Raw genomic sequence first — 22,534 nt, forward strand, 5'->3', positions numbered from 1 at the left:
TTTGATTGACAGGAAAATATAGATTTTGTAAAAGATCAAAGGAAATGAATTTTTTAGGCGAAACAGCTCGCAAATAATGCATAAAATTTAACTATATGTGGATGATATTAATTTACACTTGTTCTAGTGCAAAATAAATACAAAGTTGCTGAAAACTTGAGAAAAGGTGTATATTCATGAATGAGTGTGGGCGTGGATTTGGGTTTGTCGAACATGAAAGTATATTGCCTCGGGTCATGAAGTGCGTCGACCGCCTAGCACATAGCACACGCCCTATCCCGGTTAACATCATGATCAGTTTAAACATAGACCTAAAGCACACAAATCTCTTCCTCAGAGAGCTGTAATGTATACTAATCAAGGCCTGTGTGTAATGTAAAAAAAAAATCAATAGAACATATCGTAGGATACAAATTTGGGGGGGGGGGGGGGACGTGATCATTTTGGTGAACTACAGCAGGCCTTATGTCTAACAAGCAAAAAATTTGTTAATATAAAAAAATAAAGGAACACGCAATTAAATGTCGTCAGTTTTTGAGTTTTAAAAAACTTTTAATTTCGTTGATAAATATCGTGTTTCTGAATAGAGTTATGATTTATATACAGCACAAAAACTATGAAATTTGTGCACTATTTTTTTCACACATTAAGGCAAATGTTTATTGAGTGAAGCGGTCATAACAGGTGCCCCGTTTCTTTTACGCATGCGCTAATGCATCTTTCGCCATCTTGGAACATTTGAATAAAGCGAGCAAAGTGAGAGCACGAAAAAATACAATAGAAAAGAGAGAGTGTCGACATTTTGTTTCGAAAGCCACCTATGGTTCGAGGGGGCATTACAATTTCGGTAAGAAACTATTTCAATGCACAAGATATTGGCTTTACTAAACTTTTTACTGAAAAGCGAAGAATGGCCGACATTGTTATTACATTTACACAGTGGACCCTTTTGTTACTAATCTGTGTAATATTGCCAAGAGAAGTGTGCAAACAATTATTTTAAACAATATAACACTTATTCTTCATTGATTTTTTTTTATTATAACTAATGTTTAAACAAAAGAAACTCTTGAACATGAGCATTTAGCGTTTGGTGAAAATGTTATAAGAACATGGGTGATTGAGGAAAAATGCCTATGAATGGACAGTTATAGGCCTATTGAGTTTTACACTTGCAGACAATATATGTACTTGTTCTAAAACCTGTGTGATATGTGTATAATTACAAATAATCTGTTTCTTGGATATAAGTCAATATGTGTATTATTTTAAAAAGACAAAGTGAATGGGATTGGGCAGCAGACACAGTCTATTTTGGCATAGTTAGATATGAATCTTTCTTGGGATACCATAGAATATGGTTGCACCAAGAAGTAGAGGAGTGGAACTGTTCCGAACTGATCATGAATGATACAAAAGAATTGCAGAGTTGTGGAAAAATGCCGGCAAAACCGGCAAAAAATTTGCATGACTGGTAAAAATGCCATCAATGTTGGTCCGAATGACCGGCCCCTTTTTTGGTTAGTGTTTTTTTTTGTTTTGTGCATTTCCCATCTTAATTATTGTACCTTATATGTGATTGCGTAATACCTTTTCTTTAAATGAGATTGAGGCTGTAAATGAAAGCAAAACTAGCATGGTTCTTGTGACCTATTAAATTTACAACTGGGGCAGAGTTAGGTAGAAAACATTTTTAAGGAAATACTTAAGGGGGGACCTATGTCCGAAAAGTCTTTGTGTGAAATTTTAAAAACTTTGACATTTTTTTCCTGACTACTTGTTCTTAATTTTTAGGTATTAAAAATAGTACCTTTATATGTTTATTTTTACACAGGAGCGCGTGCAAAAACACTGCGAAATGCTAAAAATAGATTATTTTCAGACATTATTGTTCTACCCAAAATATGCGCTAAAAAGAAACAAAAATGTCAAATCACATTCAAAATCAACAGGTATTTAATTTATATGACTTGTATCTTTAAGATAAAGGCAAAATCATTGTCATTCATCTCGCATGAAAAATTATAATGGGGCACAATGTAAGTATCATCCCGTTTTTCTTGTCGTATTTTTTACAATTCCGACATGCATAACAGGTAATATCTTAAAAAGTCTTTGTGTGAAAATGTTGAAATTCATATTTTTGGAAAGAAATGATCCATCTCTTTATTTTAACAAAGAAAAAAGTATACCTTTATGATAAAATTAAAGAGAAATATGACGTTTTCTTTTATTTTCGTGCTCTTGTGTCATAAATATTCACATGTCTGCACTTAAAAAAAAGGTAAATAGGCACTGACAAACATCAGAAAATAAAATTATTTTGCGAAAAACGAGTATTTTGTTTTGATTAGAATCAATTTAAACAGATTAATTCTTTTCATCTTCATTCCAATCATTCTGTTTCTCCCCCTCCCCCCCCCCCCCCCATTTCCCCGTCATAACCAACACCTATTAGAACCTAGGAGTGACTTTATACAATAAAATCTACATGTACTTTAAATCAATAAGCAAATATAGGTACAAGTGCATTTCTTTATTTTTTCTTAGTTTTATCCAGAAAATACAATGAATGGTAAACATAAAATTTTACATATTTCCCTGATTTAAGCCGCTTTCTTTGCTGAAATTTATCGTATTTTTTTGCACTTATATATATCAGCATATCATCGAGGTATTTCTTCACAAGTGAAATTGCTATGAATTATCAACCAATGGAAGAGAATTCTTTTATTAACAAACTCTATAAATCATATAGAGCAGTTAATAATGATGATAAATTTTCTTTTTGTAAATATTGTATACGTTATTGATTAATAACAATGTTATGCCTATATCACAGTTGCAAAAGTCAACAGGTAAAAACTAACGTCGCTATTGTGACGTCACATAATGCTGCTTTGACGTGGAACGACATAGGTCCCCCCTTAAGATGAAGCTGAGTTAAATGTGAAGAATTTCAACAGAAAGAATTCAAGCACAGGTGGGGAAAGCTGTAAATCTACTCTAGTACTTCCAACTGTCGGAGTGTCCCGAATTTTCGTTTTTTCACCGATTGTGTTGATATCTTTATTTTCAGATTATCCATGCAAAGCATTTTTGCAATTTTTAGACCCATTTTCTAGGTCTATATAATTCCAAAATGCATAAATGTTTTTTAAAAAAAATTACGTTCAGTGTGCTGAATTAGCATTGTCACCTGCCCAAAAGTGGTGGTATCTAGTATTGTTATAAATGCAAAATTAAAAGAAAACGGAAGAGGACTTGGAAATGGAGACTGAATTTTGTTTTATTATTAACATTGGCTGCAATAATGTAGCCCTCTCCCTTTTTTTTTTTTTTATTTTTTTGGGGGAGAGGGCTACAACTCCTTGGGATCTCCGTAATGGTGCAGAGCAGGAGCGATTCGCCCCCGCACGGATTTCGGCTTAAATTGCTAGTAAACGGCTATTTTATATATATGTCTTACCTGGACTTCCAAAATGTAGTTATCCCAGACATAAATCGATCCAAAAATATACAGAACAATCCATATATCAGTATTTTTCGTGTATGTCAACATCACAACTTAAATTTATCCGCCATGTTTACTGACCTTGACAGATTTTATTTCGGGACAACCAATGAGATTAAGGATCTATAGGGAGCGGATTTCTTTGGAATTACCTTATTTTAAGCTTAAATATCGGTGTTTACAAAAAAATGAAACATGGAATGATTTTATTTATTGATGTTTAGTGTTACTATTCATCACAATTATTTATAAACATCGACATTTGCTTTATTGAGTTGTTCTAAATTTCAAGCGCAAGTGTCACTACGTCACGCGTGAACTGTCATGGCTGCCGAAGTAAATGCACAGATTTTTTTTACATGGTTTTTGCGTTTAACGAGCTTTGATGTCGACAGTGAATAAAAATTTCGTCTTATTAGAAGTAAGTTGATTTGGAAAAACAATTTATTCTGCCTGCAGTCCCCAGTATTTACAAAATATTTTTGCACCATTACGGAGATGCTGTGGAATTGTAGCCCTCTCCAGAAAATAGAGAGGTTTAGTTACACGTTTTGCGATGAACTTGTACCGGTGACGTCATCAAGACATAATGATCAAATCCGACGTGTAGCTACAAGTTTAGAACGTGTAAAAACATGTACGACGTAAACGGGTAAAGTTATGGATTAAATTCTTTATTTTTTGATTCAGTTTATATTTCTATGCAATGATTTAAAAATTACTATATGATGATTCGATGATTCCATCAAAGTATTTGTATATTAAATTTTTATCATTGAAAAGTCAAACTCAAACTGATACCAAACAGCAAGTTTATTTTGTACGCAGGATCCATTTGAAGAAGACCCTGTCAATGTATCAAAAAATTCTTGGCGCTGATTTTTTCCCTTTATATCATTTTTTATTAAAACCTATTTTAACACCCTTATATATTCTTTAATTTTTTTAAATAAAATATTTTCTATTTTAAAAATGAAAGAAAAAGTGAGCCAGCTCACATACCCACGCTCCCCCAAAACTCAAAGTGCTGAAAATCCTGGAAAAAATGAAAGAATCAGAATTTCCCGGTAATATGCACATCTACAAATGGTGTCCTAAATATCTGCAAAGTTTGATGAAATTTGTCGTATGAGGAGTAAAACTTTGTTACATATTTCAAGATATCCTCTTCTTCTCGGAATTTCCTGGTAAAATGCACATCTATACATTGTGTCCTAAATATTCAAGTCCAAAGCTTGCCACAAAATGTTCATCCTATATTCAAGGTATGGTGAAAAATAAGGGGTAATATGCACATCTGCACATTGTGTCCTAAATATCTGCAAAGTCTGACAAAATTCTGTGCAGGGCCACAAAATGTTCATCTCTATATTCAAGGTATGGCCAAAAATCTAATTTGAAAAGTGCCAAAATTCCAAGAAAAATAAAAATGGAATTTCCTGTAATAAATTTGTGTCCTAAATATCTGCAAAGTTTATGCAGCGGTTTTGAGGAAACAAGCTGTTCATTCTTATTCAAGATATGGCCAAATACCATTGTGCCAGGATATGCACATCTACACATTGTGTCCTAAAACCTGCAAAGTTTGATGAAATTCTGTGCAGCAGTTTATGAGGGGTCGCGCTGACAAAGAAAAGGACTGACTGACTGACACTCTGACACACTGACGCTCTGACGGACAGGTCAAAAACATTATACCTCACGCAACTAGTTGCGTGGGGTATAATAACATCCACAGGCATTAGTGACATGACAAAAATATAACCCCTCGCCTATAAAAGTTATAGGTAGTATGTGTAACGTCAAGTGCTTGTGTAGATTCTATTTCATTAACAATTTTTTTCCCTTTTTTACTAGCACTTGTAAAGATCTAGAGCAGACACGTATTTAAAAAAAGGGGGCCGGGCCGTGTTTGATTTTGGTTTAAACAATGTATTGATGTATTAAATTTTATTCCATGCCTCCTTTCTAGACGTTATAATGACTGAGCCCTCACAATTATCGTTTTTCCCCCCCTCCACAAAGTGCAAAATGTGGTCGTTTTAATTTTATCGTCACTTAAATACTTTTATGACTGCTTCCATTTTTAAAGTGACGCAGAATTAAAAGCTTGTCATCTAGATATACTAGGCGACAAAATGTTTAGACCGCTTCAATGCAGTTAGATGACAATACATTTAATTTTTCATAGTTTATGATATCTATGACTAGAATAAGTATAAACTGCAATGTCTAAATTAAAAATGATAGATACAATGCCGTTCAATTAATTTACTGTACTCTCAATCACGAAATTTCCATACGTACACGTGTACGTATAACTAAAATATGTTATTGATGTTGACGTCAAGTATAACGTGTACGTCAAAGTTTCGCGTACACGTTGTTACGTCACTTGTAACTAAACCTCTCTGTTAACAGATAAAAAAATCGGAGAGGGCTACATTATTGCAGCTATATTAACATGATTTATTAAATAGATGTGTTATAAAATGAATAAATGTTATATGCCTTTTAGCTCACCTGAGCCGAAGGCTCAAGTGAGCTTTTCTGATCAAAATTTGTCCGTCGTCTGTCGTCGTCGTTGTTGTTGTCGTTGTAAACTTTTTACATTTTCATCTTCTTCTCAAGAACCACTTGGCCAATTTCAACCAAACTTGCCACAAAGTATCCTTAGGTGAAGGGGATTCAATTTTGTTAAAATGAAGGGCCACGCTCTTATTCAAGGGGAGATAATTCAGAAATGGTGAAAATTTGGTGGTATGTTTTAAAAATCTTCTTCTCAAGAACCATTGTGCCAGGAATGATGAAACTTATATGGAAGCATCCTCAGGTAGTGTAGATTTAAGTTTGTTCAAATCATGACCCCCGGGGGTAGGGCGGGGCCACAATGGCCGATCAAAGTTTTACATAGAAATATATAGGGAAATTATTTAAAAATCTTCTCAAGAATAGCAAAGGCATGAATGATCATATTTATATGGAAGCATCCTCAGGTAGTTTCAAGTTTGTTCCAATCATGACCCCCGGGGTTAGGGCGGGGCCACAATGGCCGAGCAAAGTTTTACATAGAAATATATAGGAAAATTCTTTAAAAATCTTCTTCTCAAGAACCACTGTGCCAGGAATGATGAAACTTTAATGGAAGCATCCTCAGGTAGTGTAGAACTGTAGATTCAAGTTTGTTCAAATCATGACCCCCCGGGGTAGGGCGGGGCCACAATGGCTGCTCAAAGTTTTACATAGAAATTTATAGGGAAATTCTTGAAAAATATTCCTCTGAGGAATAGCGAAGCCATGATTAGTCATATTTATATGGAAGCATTCTTAGTTAGTGTATATTCAAATTTTTTCAAATCACGACCCCTGGGGGCAGGTTTGGGCCACAACATGGAATCCAAGTTTTACTTAGAAATATGTTTAAAAATTCTTTAAAAATCTTCTTTTCATGAATGGCAAAGCCATGATTAGTCATATTTATATGGAAGCATTCTCATGTAGTGTAGATTCAAGTTTGTTCAAATCATACCCTCTCCCCTTTAAGGATTGGTTGGAACCACTTTTGGGTTTAAACTTTTCAATAATAAACTGATTTCTGCTTTTTTTCCAAGCTACAGTACTCAGGTGAGCGATGTGGCCCATGGGCTTCTTGTTTAGCTCTTCTGAGCCAAAGGCTCAAAGAGCTAATGCTATGGCCATTTGTGCGGTGTGCGTCGTGCAGTGTGCGTTAACGTTTTAGAATATGGGCCATAACTCAAGAACCCCTTGGCCAATCATTGTCAAATTTGTCACAGGGTATCCTTGGCCCAAGGGCTACCATTTATACTAAAACTAGGGATGGGACCCTAAAACAAGGGGAGATTATCAGGAAAATTAAATCAAAATACTGGTTGCTAAAAAATCTTCTTCTCCAGAACCACCAGGCAGATTTTCACCAAACTTACATACAAGGGTTGGGATATGTTGAAGATAAAAAATTGTTCAAGGCATGACCCTGGGGCAAAGGGCGTGGTCTCAAGGTCACAATAGCGTTTAATTTTGGATAAGTTGTACATAAAATATTCAATATAACAAAAACAGGTACGGTTTTATTTTGGGAAAAATACGTTGAAAATTGGGAAAAAATCAGTAATTTTTGAGAGGGGAAAGGGCCGATATTCGGACCTAAATTGGGCGTAGAAAAATTACTGGTCATAGTTATGTGGAAGCATCCTCAGAAAGTGTAGATTCAAGTTTGTTCAGATCATGACCCTTTGGGGTAGAGGGGACAGAGGGGATCAAAGTTTAACATAGGAATACATAGAAAAATCTTTAGATAACTTTTTCTCAAGAAAAATCAAAGCTATGATTGGTCATAGTAATATGGAAGCATCCATGTAGTGTAGATTCAAGAGTAGATTCAAGTTTGTTCAAATCATAACCCTTGCAAGGGTGGGGCCATTACTGTGACTGTGATCAAAGTAGGATTATGTAGAAAATTATCTTTAAAATTCTAATTCTTGAGAACAGCAAAGCTGTGATTGGTTATAGTTATATGGAAGTATCCTCGGGTAGTGTAGATTCGAGGTTATGTAAATCATGACCCCGGGGGGTTGAGTGGGGCCACAATTGGTGATCAAAGTTTTACGTGCAAAAACATGGGGAAATTCGTTAAAAAACTTCACAAGAACAACAAATCCATGATGATCATGAATATAAAAGCATCAAAATAGATAATGGATTGCAACAAAGGAATATTAAGGCTTTGGCTATATCAATTAATAAAAATTTTCATCTTATAAACAGCAAACAGTGCTCCAAGTTGCGACTAAAACGATCGCATTTGTGACCAAAAAATTTGTTTTGCGACTAGCAATTAAAACTAAGTCGCATTTTCGTGACTGAGAAAATTTGGGCTGGCAACGTCCATCTTTTTATGATCGGGATCGAGATTTACGTTTTCAAGATTCTCTATCATGAAAATGTTTGAAGATATACACTTTAACACCTTTACAAAGCGTCGTATGGAATTGGATCACGTAATGTTATGACAGCATGCTGTAATAGTAAAGTTTGATAGAACCAGAAACGTATATACATAACGTCTCTGAGAGAATGGCATCCAAACGTCGTAAACTTTCTAGAGTTTCTCTGACCTGCTTATTAAAGTATTTGGTCAATGGCTTGAACATCACAATTAATTAAGTGTTTTGGCGGCATTGATAACGACTGCGCTATGGGTAAGATACTTAGTAGTAAGTAAACAGGTAAACATGATAAACAATTGCAGGGCTCTCACACCACTTTTTAGGACTGGGGCTGGGGCCATTCAAATTGGGAAAATTATCATCATTTTGGGAAAAGTTGGATAACCAAAATTCATTAAAAAAATCCTCAAATTTTGCTTTTCTAGCATTTTGTCATCAATTAAACTCTGGTTTTGAATAAACAGTTAAACAGAACAAACATGGTGCAGCTTACTAATGTTTAAATGAAATGTCTATTTTTGAAACCAATATCATGATGTTTTTTGTTGAAACTACATGACAAGATACTCTGCTCTCATAGTTATAAGTACATATTTTTGTAAAAACAATAACCTGGTTCCCCGAACCAGTTTACGAATGCATTTGCCGCGAACTATTAAAATAGTACAGTTTCACTTTCATTTGCAAGTGTGTTTCGTTTGGGGTTTTTTGCGATTAAGTTTCATGGACTTTTATTTTTTTAATTAATATTTTGCTATGGAAATTGGGAAATTTACACCTTTCTTTTGGGAAAAAAGGTACCTTTTTTGCATTGGGAACGGGGCCGAATGTCGGCCCCAAATATAGAGAATCTAGAGCCCTGAATTGGCAAAGTTCTGTCTCAACAACTGTCAAAGTTTTATTTTCTTTTGATTAAACTTTAATTCTAGGATCAGATTACGTGTGTTCTTCTGAGTACCATACAAAGGGTGGTTGTATGTAATAAAAATATATCCTTTAACTAGCAAAAGATTTCTAGTCACAGTAATCAATAATCTTTGGTTTAATAAAAACATAACACATGTGGATGTTAGTTCATCGTTTTAATTGTGTTATTCCCATGTTTTCATCATGGCGAGTGAAAAATTTGTTAATGGCGACCAGAAATTCTGAAATGGTGACCAAAAAAAGTTTTAGGTCGCCATTTAGCGACCTAAAAGTAAGTGTGACTTGGAGCACTGGCAAAGCTATATTGTGTCATATTAATTCAAAAGCATTCCTAAGAATTGTAGATAAAGTTTGTTCACCCCCCCCCCCCCCCTCCTCCATCTAACCCACTTTTATAATAAATTTTCAATACTGAACTGGTTTTTGCTTTTACCTAGCTAGTTGCTCAGGTGAGCGATGTGGCCCCTGGGTCTCTTGTTACTGTATCCCCCACCATGCCCCTATTAGGAGAGGAACCCCAAACTCCTGTCTACCTTTTTAATGTCCTGCCTATTCAACTGTTAAAGACAACCTTGAGGATTGATTCATAATTTTATTCAGGTTAAGTTTTAAAGGTCAAGGTCAATTTATATATTGAATAAAATGGTTTTCAGATGACTGTGTACCAAAAACTCATTTGGTAACACCCCTTTCCAGTGTTTTTCTGCATTGAAATGGTTCAATATCTCTTAGGCTCAGTGTATTAGTGTATGGACATGTAGGCATATTCAAGGATATGGAAACTTTGTGAAAATGACTGCCATTGTGAAAAGAGATTTTTCTGTCTTTGTTATTATCCACTGTCTGCAGTCAGTATTGAGGGGTAAATTTTGCCATCCTTCTTGAGGAAGATTCTCTTATTCTTTAAAGCTGTAGAAATATTGAGGGCTCAATCAATATTATTATAAACATAGAGCCAATAAATATATTCACAATTGAAATGTTCTCATTACTTTAAAAAAAATGGAGAGCAAAAAAAAAACCAAAAGATAGAATTTGATAATGATGCCACTAATATTTCAAAACTCTCTTAATCAGTGTAATGTGGTATCCATATTAAATATAGAAAGTAAGTCAGGAATGAGACATTTGCTTATTATTACTAATTCTGTCTTTTTCTTTTGATTTTAGATTATTTTTTATGCTTCTGAAAGAAAATAATTGCAGTGAAGTTAACATTTTCAGAACTAAATGAAGAGTTAGAAATTTGCACTACTTTGCAATTCATAAGTTTCACTTTTTAGCTCACCTGAGTGAGCTCTTCTGATTACCCATTCGCGATGGGCCCTTGGGCTTGTTGTTAAAAGATTGAGTCCTTATAATTCACAAGTAAATTAGAAAACATAAAATTGTGTGTCATATTTTGGTAGTTTTTGACAGCTTACTGTAAATTTTGTTTGAACAAAGTAGTTGTAAATTCAAAGATTTAAAATTATACTTTAATTTACCATTCTCATTCTTTCACTGGTGATGTATTTAAGTCTGACACCTTTATGACTAATTTGGTATATCTTCTATAGTGATAGTTTATTATAAAAAGGTACAGTACAGATGTACTTTGTAACAATTTCCCCGAAGAGCACAAAGTAAAATAAACGTGTTAACTTGGTAAACTAACTGTAACATCACAGAGCCAATCATAGTGTTCCTTTGCCGACCCAATTTTTTCAAAATATCGAATAAAAATAAAAGAGGTCAATTTCACTTTTATTTTTAAAATACCCGCCGACTGTGTCATTCATTGATGGTTTGAAATAAAATCGGGTTTGATGTACACCTATTTCTAAAGAATCATGTAAACGTTTGACAAAGCCTGTGTTGATCAAAGTCTTTTACGAGCGTCTTGCTGATTACGATGTCGTAACCAGTTTAAGGAACTAGTTTATCACGCTTCGCGGGTTCTATCAAGTTATCAAGAAGCAAGAAAGTCATTTCAAGACATTAATAGACGGTTATTTTAAATCCATTGATGATGAAAACAAGCAAGTTCTTGAAATGGGAGTTAAAGTATTGACAACCTAAATACACCAGATGCACATTGAACTGTGGAGCAGGTGTCCAAATAGTTGGGGTAAGTTTTGAGACGTTGTCTTGATATAAACTTTCTGTAAAAAATTTTGAGTGTTTGGCACTTTTATATGTTTTTTCTTCTTTTAAAGATGTTTGCATTCTAGATTTAATTTAATCACATATGGTACATAACAAGTTGAGGTAAAATTAGCAAAATTTTATTTTACAATGAATCGTGTCAAACTATATCAGGGACATAAAATGATGATTAAAATATTTTAGATACGAGTCCATGTCTATTTGGTTGAATAAAATAAGGCTAGGATTTTAGGTCCGTGTCTATTTGGTTGAATAAAATGAGGCTAGGATTCCTACAGAATTAAAAGAGTTGGTATAAAATACTGACAAGTGAAGTGACAGCTATATTGGAGTTGCACATATGGAAAGGTAAGGATAGAAAGAAGTGGACAGTTGAATACTTTAGTGCAAAATGGACAAAGAACGATGTTATTGTTATTTATTTTTATCTAAGAAAAAACTCTTAAAATATTTGTATCTTCATTTAGAAAAGAAAATAATTTCATGTAAATAGTTGTTTTTTCTACTTTCTACCATTTACTACATGAATTTGATTAGCTAATAATGTATCATAAAGGAATTTTTTTTTTTGCAGTTTCATTTCTTGGCAGAGACCCAGCCATTTGTGAAGACTTCCACGAGGACTTTGCTGTTGTTCATCAAAAAGTTTGACAAATTTCCATTCAGAACCTCAATAATGTGTTATCCCTTTATACTAACATAGCATTGTCAAGTCAGCTATCAACCCCACTGTAAATCATAATATACATGTAGCTTAAAACATTTCTGATCATGACTTTTATAAATTTTATACAATAGATATGATCACTTGAAGACCTGTGTAAAATTTTAAGCAGTGTGGTTTTTCTGTCATCTGCGTTTATCCAACATTATTGTTGCTGTATAACAAATGTAAATTATAATATTATATTGATATGCTTTCATACTAGAAAAATGTGCAAGTGTGATTAAGCACAGTAGGATAACTCATGCAATTGTATCTTTTTATCTGTATTTGAAATCCTTATACATTATGAACAAAATTGTATTGTTTTCTTTCGTTTTTCAACATTTAAATGAAAAAAAAAATTCATACCAATTTTTGGTTTTATTTTTATTATGGCCCCGACTCGACAAATTTTGATCTTTTATTTTTATTTTTATTTCGTCCCCTCGACCCAATTTTTTCTGAAAAATTCCCGTTAAACAGAAAATAAAAAAACTCTGGCCTTAGCTACATGTGGTGTCAGTTGATATATATGTTAATTTGAGGTTTGGAGTAATATTTTAAACCTTGTGTTTCTATGCAATCTTAAATTGAACTTAATAGCCTTACAATGAAATATAAACAATATTGAAATGTTTATGTTCATTGCTATTCCAGGTCAATGAAAAACAATAATAATTCCTGCATGTAAAAGTCTTTAAATTTGAAAGTAAAATGAATGTTGATAATAAATAGATTAAATGGTTTGTAGATCCATTTGTCAATAAGAGCACTATCTTTGCAGTATACTTAATAATTTATTAATGTTTAATTCTACTTAATATATTCTTAATTGTTTCACGAAAAACCAAAACAGTCAGTTAATTTATTATTCTCCTTAAAGTGCAGACTGTCATAAAGCCCCATGTCATATTTTTAGCTGTTTATTAAGAAATGGGGAAAGTGACAGCAATTCTGTTTAAATGCTTTCCATTATGGCATATTATCTTGATTAATTAAGGGGAAAACACAGGCAAGTTGTTGTGTTTAGATTATTAAGATCTTCCCAAACCATATGGCAGATATTGATAGTATTTTGTCTTATCAAGTTCTGATCTTGGCAGTAGTGTGTTGATCTGGGGTTTGAGATAGATTTAAGAATTACCCATCTAGAACCTCTTTTAAGGTTACTGGCGGACGTGGTTCAGGGGGTCACACATGACACATGTCATAGTAGACTATTTAAATAAGGCATCCATCCATTTCCCCCCTCAGACGTTGTAATGATAAGCAGAAATTAAGTGCCATGGTTGAGTCCATGTCACCTTTGAGGGATGTTCAGGTTGAATGATTAAAAATGCCTGTCAGTTAGGAGTGTAAATATTAGTCACATTATCTCAGGATTTTAAATGTGGGAGAGAGATTGAATAATTTTAAACATTTGACACTTTAATTGTAACTCTCTCTCATAGACTAAAGTCACTTTGAAAACATTGAGAAGTTTTGACAAGATTCACTGTTTGGATATAAGCCATTAGTTTTGTGATGTGTTGATTCATTGTACCTTGTGATTGTCTCAGTGGGAATTACCACCTTCATTAATTAACAAGTGTTCCCTTCAACAAAGCATGTAATTTAAGGTATGGAATGATGCACTGTTCCTTTTCTATACTTGTGAGTTATTGATCTGGAAAAATGCAGGAAACAAATCAGTATTTAACTAGAACAGTAATTATGTCACTAGTTCAGTGGTAGACATTCAGTCTGTGAGATGTGAAGGTAGATTTGAATCATTTGATTGAACCACAGGGGGGACTGTCATCCCCTAGGAAAACAAAGCAGTAAACTTGTTGCAGTTGAACAAACAATATTGTAGTTCATTTAGGTGCATGTGAATGTGTATATTGATTTATTCTGACTTAGCTGATAATATTCGGTGCATCTACATGCATTGATGATATGTTTCTAAGGAATCTTCAGTAAGTTCAGGTAGTATATTTGAAGGGAAGAAGTCGAGCTTTTTAAGATGTTTTAAGGTGCACAGTTTTCTGTTATACTCCAAATGGTAATTAATACATTTTCTACCAATGTTAAAGAAGAAAATAGATGTGAATTTAAAAAAAAGAGGGAGAAAATGGTACAGTAAACATAGGTCTGGAGGTTGATTAATCGACTGACTGGTGTATTTTGTTTGGTTTATACTTTGAGGTTCATTCTACAAAATGAGATCAAGCTTTGTTTCTTCAGAGCTGACAAGAGGAAATGTTTAACATGTTGAAAGTCATTCAGTTACAATTAGTAAGAGAAAAGCTGACACAATTCATTAATTATCATGTCTAAAATGATGTACTTTGTGAAAATAAATGGCTTTAAGATGTTAATTACAGTTGACACCTTGTTTGAAAGTACAGACATGCATTTTGAATGAACATCAAGTGTAAGTTTAGAACAAGACAGGTTAATATACTTGGAGGAAAGACGGAACATATTATATAGGCACGTGGCTAGTGGATGGAGATGCCTGTATGTTTTTTAATAATACAATACAGTGGCAGAGCTCTTAATCTTCCCATAATTCGACAGCTCTTTTTTTCAGGCACGTAGCAACAGGGTGGCCTGGTCCTCCCAATTTTTTTCAAACATAACTTTTACTATTGAAAATGTTCATTGAAAGGCTGGTTGAACCCCCCCTTTTTGCTACAGTAAATTGAAATAAGGGTAAAGTGGTATTGTATGTCAAGAAATTGGTATTGAAAAAAGTTGACTTAACACCCTCCCTCCCACTCCCTCCCTTCAGAAATGCTACGTTTCTGTTATTTTTATATAAAATCGGAACTGGTGATGTGTGTGTGTTTCATGCCCAAAGTTGATACAAAGCTTAGATAATGCACCTGTTTAGAAGTTTAGGGAAGTGTCAATTAAGAGTATTGAAATAAGCAGTGGAAATTTGTCGTTCTGGTCTGTGTATTACCACTGGATTCCTTTGTAACACCAAAATGCTTTATAAATCATAATTGAGAGGTATTTGGGTATTTAATACACAGGTGACCTTTGTTACAATGGTAAATGGTGTGCAGACAAAAATCTTTACCTTCCAGTGGCAGGAGGGTTATCGTTACAAACCCGTGACCTCACAGCGGGCTCTACAGATAAAAGCCAGTGTGAGGGGTGCCACAGGGGGCAGGAAAAGATGTAATAATGGTGTTAGGAACAGAAGTAAAAAATATGATTTTACTGAAGAGGAAGAATTCAGCACTTATTATGAACTTAATTGAAAGGCATTCAAGCATGAATGAACATTAAGAAAGTGAGATTTGTGATGTGGTACTCAGTTACATGTAATGTTTAAGTGGGTTGAATTTTACACAGGTGTATTTTTCTGCTGAGTAATACAGTAACAATATGGTTATTCAGATTAAAAATTGTTCCAATTTGCATTACTGGGTGGGATGAATCATTTTGCAGGTAATTGTGCACATTTGATGCTTTCCCTTCAAAAATATAAAGTGTGACTTTATTTTTCAATTCTTGTATTAAGTATCAAGCACTATACAAACAGGCCAAAGTTTTTGTTTCCAAGTTTTTTTGTTTAAGCCAACTGGGTGTGAACTGGCTCATCACAATAATTGTGATAATAACAAAAAAATTGTGCAGATAAGTTTTGCTGTGTGGAGAAAGGACTGTCGATCTGATTGTATGTTGTTCTATTTTCAGAGTTTTAAAGAACCAGTTAAACCATGAGTACATATCAGATGAACCAGAGTGATGGGGGACCCCGATCAAGTAAGTTATCCAGAATCCATCACTATCAGTTAGTGAAAGGGGGGGGGATCTAGATCTCAGTCCAAAAACCACTTGGTCATCCTAAAAGTCAGTTCCAGCAATCTTCTTTAATTCAGCTATAGAATGTCTGACCAGAAATTATCGCACCAAAGATGGTTAATGCATCTGGAAAGAAAAAGATAATGGATCAAAATAAAAAAAAATGGTGTAAATAATATCTACAATATAGCTTTAAAACACTGAATTGGATTTAATCAATAAGCGTTCTCTTACACTTACATATATCAAAAAAATTGTGGTCATTGTTTTAACACTTCCATAACTTGTGAATCTTTTGAATGTAAGCCAATCAAAATGATTCTTTTGAGGGAGTATCTACATTTAAAAGGGTATACCTACCTCACCTGTATTGACATATACGCGCTACTTGGTGGCCTAAAATTTGTTAATATCAATGTCATCATCAGTGTTATAAACCAATCAAAGAAAATTTTATGTGATATTATTTCACTTAAATAGCAGTTATATATAAGATGCGGCAGATGATTCTTATTTGCCGAGATTCTTGCCAATTGCTGATAAGTATCTTTAATTAACAGTGTCTGGGGGGCAGAACTACATGGACCTTTCAAACATGCCCCTGGAAAACAAGCAGGAACAGACCATGATGTGGCAGCAGAACCAATACATGGGGGACTCTGGGATCCACTCTGGAGCCACCACCCAGGCCCCCTCCATCAGCAGCAAGGGGGGCCACCATGATGAAATGGAGGAACCACAATCCAACATGGAGACCTCCCACATGCAGATGTTTGACTGGGCCGATCAGCAATATCCTCAGCAAGGATACACACAGGAACAAATTGATGGTAAATTTATATAAGTAACCAATTAAAAATGACACGATTAAGTTAAGTGATAATTGCATATTTGTCACAGTGTATATCTATGATATTTTACTGAAAATTTTGTTTGTTTAAGATGTCAACCAACAGCTTAACCAGACTCGATCACAGAGGGTGAGGGCGGCCATGTTCCCCGAGACTCTGGATGAAGGGGTACCCATTCCTTCTACCCAGGTCCACCCAGACCAGCCCACAGCTGTACAGAGACTTGCAGAACCCTCGCAAATGCTGAAACATGCTGTTGTCAATCTCATCAACTACCAGGTGAATAAACTAATTCCTGTTTCTAAAGTTTTTATTTTTACTTCAAAATTTTTTTTGAAAGGAAAATATGATAAGCATCTTTGATGCAAGCTGTTGGTGAAAAGGGCTGCTGGCTTTTCCTATTTTATTTTTTTCAAGAGATCTTCAATGCAATGATGAATAATTTACAAATCTTTAAATGAGCATTTTATTGTGAATCAACAACAATCCTTAATATTAAATATGCTTTCTGTAGGATGATGCTGATCTTGCCACAAGAGCGATCCCTGAGCTGACCAAGCTTCTGAATGATGAAGATCAGGTGGTGGTCGGGCAGGCAGCCATGATGGTGCATCAGTTGTCTAAGAAAGAGGCCAGTCGTCATGCAATAATGAACTCCCCCCAGATGGTAGCAGCCCTTGTGAAGGCTATGAACAACACCACAGATTTAGAAACTACACGCTGTGCGGCTGGCACCCTACACAATCTCTCACATCATCGTCAAGGTCTCCTGGCCATCTTCAAGTCTGGGGGCATTCCTGCACTTGTCAAGTTACTGAGGTGACTAATAGTTTCACTCTTTGTAAGAATAAAAATTAGCCTGGATGAAGAATCCTGTTCACATTTCTAAATAACATTTGTAAATCTTGCTAAGAGGCAACAGTATCTGAATATTTTGTCAAAGTTTCTTTGCAGAAAGGAAAGAAACATAGGTCCTGTATAATTATTAAGACTTTAAAATCTGAAACCCTTTCAAATTGTGCATGTCATATTATCAGAAATATGATAAAAAAAATTTGAAATTTCGTTTAACAGCTCTCCAGTGGAATCTGTCTTATTTTACGCAATTACAACTCTCCACAACCTACTGCTTCATCAGGAAGGTTCCAAGATGGCCGTCCGATTAGCAGGTGGTCTACAAAAAATGGTGGCATTACTGCAAAGGAACAATGTCAAGTTCTTGGCTATAACCACAGACTGTCTACAAATTCTGGCTTATGGGAATCAGGAAAGCAAGGTAGGGTTCTTTTCTGATTATGTTTTGAAATGTACATGTATCTCTAAACAGAAACCATCAGAAATGTTAACATTTATTCAACAATATGCTGATTTAGATGTAATCAAGTTACCGCAACTAGGAACTGCTACGAAAGGAATTCTAAATTTAATGACATTTTTCAGCTGATTGTGTTGGCCAGTGGTGGACCAGGTGAACTGGTGAGGATCATGAGATCTTACACATACGAGAAACTGCTGTGGACAACCTCGCGAGTCATCAAAGTTCTCTCTGTCTGCTCCAGCAACAAACCCGCCATTGTGGAAGCAGGTACCATCATTATTGACATCTGAATTTTAGTTCAGGAGGAGCAAATCTACCATTCCTGTCAAAGGTTTTGGTTCTTATGCGAATTTAGAAATGTCAGATGATGCTTCTAGGGTTAAAGAATTAAAGGGAGAATCATTGTTTTCTGTATTGCAGGAGGAATGCAGGCTTTGGCTATGCACTTAGGACACCAGAGCCAAAGACTGGTACAGAACTGTTTGTGGACAATAAGAAACTTGTCAGATGCTGCAACAAAATGTGTAAGTAATCTTAAAATAAATCAATCTTTGCTCCATGAATTAGTTAAATAAATTGCAATAACATGTCTAGGACAGATTAGGTGTGACTTCTTTTAAATTTCAATGTGTTATTCTCTTTCAGGAAAATATGGAAGGCATCTTACAAATGCTTGTCCAGCTTCTCTCGTCTAACGATCTCAATGTGGTGACATGTGCTGCTGGAATCCTGTCTAACTTGACCTGTAACAACCAGCGTAACAAGGTCATTGTATGCCAGGTTAATGGTATCGAGGCTTTGGTCAGAACCATCCTGCAGGCAGGAGACCGTGAGGACATCACAGAACCAGCAGTAAGTAGCTTCTGCTTAGAGCGGAGGAGAGTTGTCTAATGGAATTCTTAATATTTCAAACCTTGTGTTGTTGAATGAAAAGTTATTGTTCAGATATTGACAAAATTATTACGTGGTCAGTACTTACGTGTAATTGGTTTTATACTCAAAAAAAGAGTTCCCTTTATCAAATGTTTTATACTCTTCATCACAGGTGTGTGCATTGAGGCATTTGACCAGTCGCCACCCAGAATCTGAGATGGCCCAGAATGCCGTTCGTCTGCACTATGGACTTCCTGTTCTAGTCAAGTTACTTCACCCACCAAGCAGATGGCCCCTTATCAAGGCTGTGGTTGGTCTCATCAGGAATCTGGCCCTGTGCCCCGCCAACCATGCCCCACTGAGGGAACACGGAGCACTGCCCAGGATTGTCCATCTCCTCATCAGAGCCCATCAAGACACACAGAGGGTAAGAAATGCAAGTTTTTGTAGTAAATGTAAAAATGCACTGCAGGTTTATCTTTGAAAAAAAAATTCTATTTATTTTCAACACTAAGTATTATTGAAAGAGCTGATTGATAAGAAAAGTTAAGTAGATACGATATAAAAAATAAATAAGATTTAAAAAAGCTGAATAATACTTTTTTTGACCTTTTCTACAGAGAGCCTCCATTAGCTCCAATGGACAGGGATCAGGGTATGTGGATGGCGTCCGTATGGAGGAGATTGTGGAAGGAACAGTGGGAGCACTTCATATTCTGGCCAGAGAGGCTCACAACAGAGCTGTCATCCGCGGCTTGAATGGCATTCCTCTTTTCGTGCAGGTAATAAAAAAAACAAAGGAAAAAATAAAAATTTAAAAACATTAGATTTAACAAGAAGTTCCATTTCAATGCTGGATTATATTAAAAGAATTTTTGTCATTTGCAAAAAAGGAAAAAATTTTGAAAGGGAATATTATTCTGATCAATGATTGAAAAAGCACTTTTTAGTCAAAAACAAGATTACACAAATATTGTACAGAACTGTTTTTCTTACAGCTGCTGTACTCACCCATTGAGAACATTCAGCGTGTGGCTGCAGGAGTTCTGTGTGAACTAGCAGCTGATAAGGAGGGTGCTGAGCTTATTGAACAAGAGGGAGCTACTGCACCACTCACTGAATTATTACACTCCAGAAATGAAGGCGTCGGTAAGACAAAATTTCTCATCTTTATACCATATATGTAGGAAAAATGTGTTTTGAGAATTTTCACAAAGTCTACTGAGGCCTAAAAAATTATTCACAAAGTGATTAAGATTTATTGTATTTGTCACCTTAGCTACCTATGCAGCAGCTGTACTTTTCCGTATGTCTGAGGACAAGCCACAGGACTACAAGAAGAGACTCTCTGTAGAACTGACCAGCTCTCTGTTCCGGGACAACCAAAACATGCCCTGGTCCGACGTCCAGCCCCCAGGATTTGAGGATGTAGGACACATGATGCCCCCTGCTGATGATTCCTACAGGGATCAGATGTACCAGCCTCCACACCACGACAGCCAGGGAAGCATGCACAGCAATGATATGAACAGAGGTATGATCCACAACATATGTATTATATAAATAGGAAGCAGGAATAAGATTATACAAAGTATCCTGAATCTTGGAAGGTCAACTTGTGCATATTTTTCTCATGTGTTCCAAAGATTCTAGCATTGTAACATGTATATATGAATTTGATACAGGATAAATTACTCACTGTTGATTTATCTGTTTTAGGTTATGAACACCAAATCCCAATTGACTCCATGCAGGGTCTTGATATTGGCAGTCAGGGAGGAAGCCAGTATGGGGGAATGGAAAATCTGCCTGACCTGGGACCAAATGCACAGTCAGGGGACCTCAATTTCGAGAATCTCGAGTCCAGTCTGCCTCAACAGTCTGGCAACAACCAAGCCATGCCGTGGTTTGATACGGACTTGTAAATTCATGTGCCACAGACTTATACATATGCCATGACTTGACAACACAAGAGGCATAACTCCTCTGCTTGGTCAATACAAAGACTTCGCAAATGTATAAAAACAAAGTAGTCAGTTCTTTTCTGTACATTGGATCTGAGGATCTGTAGCTCGAAGTAATGTGTATTTGTTATTTGACAGAAAGAGGAGGGAAATTCCTGTTAAAAAGAATTAACATGTATGGTCTCTTTTGAAAAATTTTCAGTATATGTACATATTTCATATGAATAAAAAAAAATTTCAAAGATTATTTGGCATCATGGGGAAAACTTTTGTTCATTATCTTCAATTTTCCAATGTTAAGGTTGTAAACTGAGCAGCTGAACTTTAAAATGATTTGGTATATCGTAAATTATCATCATCTAAACCACTTGGACCAGAATTTTATTCTTGTTGTAAATAATTCATTCCAGTAGTTTATCTTCATCTTGTATATGCCTTAGAATAGAACACTTTGATAAAACACACAAAAAAAAAGTCTTATGTAAGCAGCAAACAAACCATGTGAACATAATATTTGTATTTCTGACAACTATTTACAATGCAAACATCTTCTTTGTGTCCAGAATTTCGGATTGTTAATATTGCAAAGGTCTGTCAGAAATATAAAGGATCTATATTTTTATAACAATGCCATATCAGTAGTGTACTCCTTCATGTAAGTGCCTCAAAGGTAGCCATTTTAATTTTGGTCATATATTTATTGAATTTTACCAAGTTCATGAAAACATCTCTGGCAGAAAGTTTTCTATCTTTTAATTTTATTGCATTTGTCTGTAGAGTTATTTTTGGTTTGTACTTTCTTTACCTTACTTTTTATCCATTTTTAGATAATTTTTATAATTCAGGAAATTTATTTATAATAGTTGACATTAAGATATTACTATGTGTTGTGTAATGCATGCAATTCAAAATAAAACTTCAGTTTTAATAATTGTGTTTCATTTTTTCAAGACCATCAAAAAGAGAGAAACAGAAATGAAATGACTTCAAGGAGTTGCCTAATTATTATTGATTCATTTACGGCATCATCTCGTGGAAACAAAATTTCTGCAGATGATCATGTGTTGTTATATTCTGTTTTTGAAAATGTATTTTTTTTCCCTAATAACACCAATGATTTTTTTAATCAGTAGAAGAATATCTATTGTAATTTCTAGTGTTGAACTGCTCCATTTTATAGTATTGTCACTATTGTCACATTTTTCAGTCAACGAATCTGAAAGTAAAGATTTAAAAGAAGATAAAACTTCTAAGGGACATGTACTTTGCACATGGAGTGAGGACAATCTCCCCTCAGTTGTAAAGGAATTTGTTATCTACTTTGCACATGGAGTGAGTACAATCTCCCCTCAGTTATAAAGGAATTTGTAATCTCCCAAACAAATTTTGAAAAAAGGGCTTTTAAAGTGGGTGAAGTTGTGTTTCAGAAATTTAGGGGAGTTGAGGAGACTGCAGCTTTTCCAGT

The 22,534-nt window shown here is 34.9% G+C and overlaps 1 protein-coding gene across 2 annotated transcripts; it reads left to right on the forward strand.

The window, feature by feature from the left end:
* Positions 1 to 699: 699 nt before the first annotated feature.
* On the forward strand, positions 700 to 22,000 carry LOC134283283 (catenin beta-like). Of its 2 annotated transcripts, none has more exons than XM_062765727.1 (14): positions 700 to 847; positions 15,956 to 16,024; positions 16,624 to 16,893; positions 17,006 to 17,193; positions 17,429 to 17,733; positions 17,989 to 18,190; positions 18,355 to 18,499; positions 18,653 to 18,756; positions 18,878 to 19,084; positions 19,278 to 19,532; positions 19,726 to 19,887; positions 20,104 to 20,254; positions 20,385 to 20,639; positions 20,825 to 22,000. In XM_062765727.1, the coding sequence occupies exons 2-14, from the start codon at positions 15,979 to 15,981 to the stop codon at positions 21,028 to 21,030; spliced, it is 2,496 nt and encodes an 831-aa protein (XP_062621711.1). In that variant the 5' UTR covers positions 700 to 847; positions 15,956 to 15,978; the 3' UTR covers positions 21,031 to 22,000. The 2 variants fall into 2 exon arrangements, with proteins under 2 accessions (XP_062621711.1, XP_062621712.1); XM_062765728.1 differs by lacking the exon at positions 700 to 847 and adding an exon at positions 13,660 to 13,881.
* The last annotated feature ends 534 nt before the right edge of the window (positions 22,001 to 22,534 follow it).

The sequence above is a fragment of the Saccostrea cucullata genome, unplaced genomic scaffold (assembly GCF_032062105.1).
Source record: "Saccostrea cucullata isolate Sc308-1 unplaced genomic scaffold, CSIRO_AGI_Scuc_v1 ctg48, whole genome shotgun sequence".
NCBI classification, from domain to species: domain Eukaryota; kingdom Metazoa; phylum Mollusca; class Bivalvia; order Ostreida; family Ostreidae; genus Saccostrea; species Saccostrea cuccullata.

What these genes read in the sequence shown, in the direction of transcription:
- LOC134283283 (XM_062765727.1), top strand. Translation starts at nt 15,979, where the DNA reads ATGAGTACATATCAGATGAACCAGAGTGATGGGGGACCCCGATCAA. An exon ending in AGGACATCACAGAACCAGCA is followed by an intron (nt 19,085 to 19,277) that starts GTAAGTAGCTTC and finishes TCTTCATCACAG; the next exon opens with GTGTGTGCATTGAGGCATTT. An exon ending in CAGCAATGATATGAACAGAG is followed by an intron (nt 20,640 to 20,824) that starts GTATGATCCACA and finishes TATCTGTTTTAG; the next exon opens with GTTATGAACACCAAATCCCA.